Here is a 1,548-nt window from a genome sequence, read left to right as displayed (position 1 = left end):
ATGGCGTGTTTCATGTGTTGCTTGTGTGTGACGGGTTGGTTTGTTAGGCTGGACGGCTCTACGAACAAGTTTGTGCGGGAGTTGGACATTCGGGATTTCAACAACGATAACACATGTTACTTCGTGTATTTGATATCCACCAGGGCGGGGGGCCTGGGTATTAACTTAACGGCGGCGAATCACGTGGTTATATACGACCACGACTGGAACCCCTTCATTGATCTTCAGGCGGTGGACAGGTAGGCATGCGAGCATGCGCCTGTTTCTTTCGTTTTGCCGCTCTCTGGTTGTTTCTTTATTTGTTTGTCATGTGAAATTTCGAATTAGCGTAGGTTTTTGAATTAGTCAATTCCTGATGTTCAATATTTTCCCCTTCATGTTTAGCCGTGTCGAGGGGGGGAAGCATGAACTGCGCGTGTGGTTGCTGTTGGTGGGTTTGGTTGCAGAGCTCACCGTATCGGGCAGCAGCGAGAAGTTCATGTTTGGTCTTTGGTGAGCGAGTGGACAGTGGAGGAGCGGATGGCATTCCGTCGTGAACAGAAACTGCGGCTAGACAAGCTGCTTGTACAACAACAGATAGAGGAGGAAGCGGAGGCGTTAGATGGCGAAGATGGCGAGGACATCAAGGAACACAGATCCGAAAAGATATCCACTGATGAAGTCCGACGGCTCATGCTTCACGGCAAAAAGGCAATTGTTGTACGCAACCCCACGAAACAGCGAACCACACAGTTTCGGGTTATGTGCTACGACGTCTATGTGCAGCTTTTGAAACCCTGAGCTTCTAGCTTGGGCCTCTATCTTGCCTCGTTTTCTGGGTTTCGGGTTTAGGGTTTAGGGTTTAGCTTCTGATCTCCTGGAGTTAGTGCACCAGGTAGTTGCAGCTTGGACGGGGAAGCTGTTGTACGCATCGCCCTGTAGCTCACCTGGCGGTGCTAATGTGCCTAATTACAGTCGGTGTAGTTGCATGCTCGAGTGTTTGTTTGTTTGTTGCCTTGCAGCAAATGGCGGCAACTGGCACTGAAGATATCGCGAATCTGCACCTGGAGGATCTGGTCTCGCGCCCCCGGCAGCCGCTCCCTGTGCTAGGAGAGGACGAGGAACCGCTGGTGTTAGAGGGATCTGCGCCGTTTGAGGAGGACTTAGACGAGAAGAATTTGGTAGACATCAACGAAGTGATGGACGAAGAAGCAGAGGAACGACGCAACCAGCAACAGCTAGCCGAAGGCACCGAGGAGCCTGCAGCGCCTGAGGGGCCATGCGAAGGATCAGGAGGGAAAGCCACTACAGAAGGAGAGGAGGCAAAGCCTAGCGGCAGCACCTCCCCCGGCGGTGGGGCTGAGGAGGAAGTCGAAATATGCGAGACGCAAACTACGGGGCCAACAAAGGGAGGCCTTGAGGCGGAGCTGCAGAGCGCGGGGGTCTTGTGGCGTTCCGGAAGAGAACGCAAGAAGCCGGTGGCCCTCTACGTTCCTCAGGAGTTCACGCAGCGGTGAGTGGGGGCCTACAGCATTCTTTTAGTTGGTTGTTCAGGGTGTAGAGTTTAAG

The 1,548-nt window shown here is 53.1% G+C and overlaps 1 protein-coding gene across 1 annotated transcript in view; it reads left to right on the top strand.

Moving 5' to 3' along the window:
• The window catches only part of EMH_0057020 (SNF2 family N-terminal domain containing protein, putative), a gene marked incomplete at both ends in the record, with an annotated part of 9,948 nt that overhangs the window by 5,424 nt on the left and 2,976 nt on the right, over positions 1-1,548 (top strand). The window contains 3 exons of the mRNA XM_013500964.1: positions 48-239; positions 447-699; positions 1,002-1,492. Coding sequence (XP_013356418.1) covers positions 48-239; positions 447-699; positions 1,002-1,492 — 936 coding nt within the window. The remainder of the gene's footprint in view (positions 1-47; positions 240-446; positions 700-1,001; positions 1,493-1,548) is intronic.

This window comes from Eimeria mitis, genomic scaffold (assembly GCF_000499745.2).
Source record: "Eimeria mitis Houghton genomic scaffold, Emh_scaff61, whole genome shotgun sequence".
NCBI lineage: Eukaryota > Apicomplexa > Conoidasida > Eucoccidiorida > Eimeriidae > Eimeria > Eimeria mitis.
The sequence above is the reverse complement of the archived record's forward strand: the minus strand, read 5'-3'. Positions and strand labels throughout refer to the sequence as shown.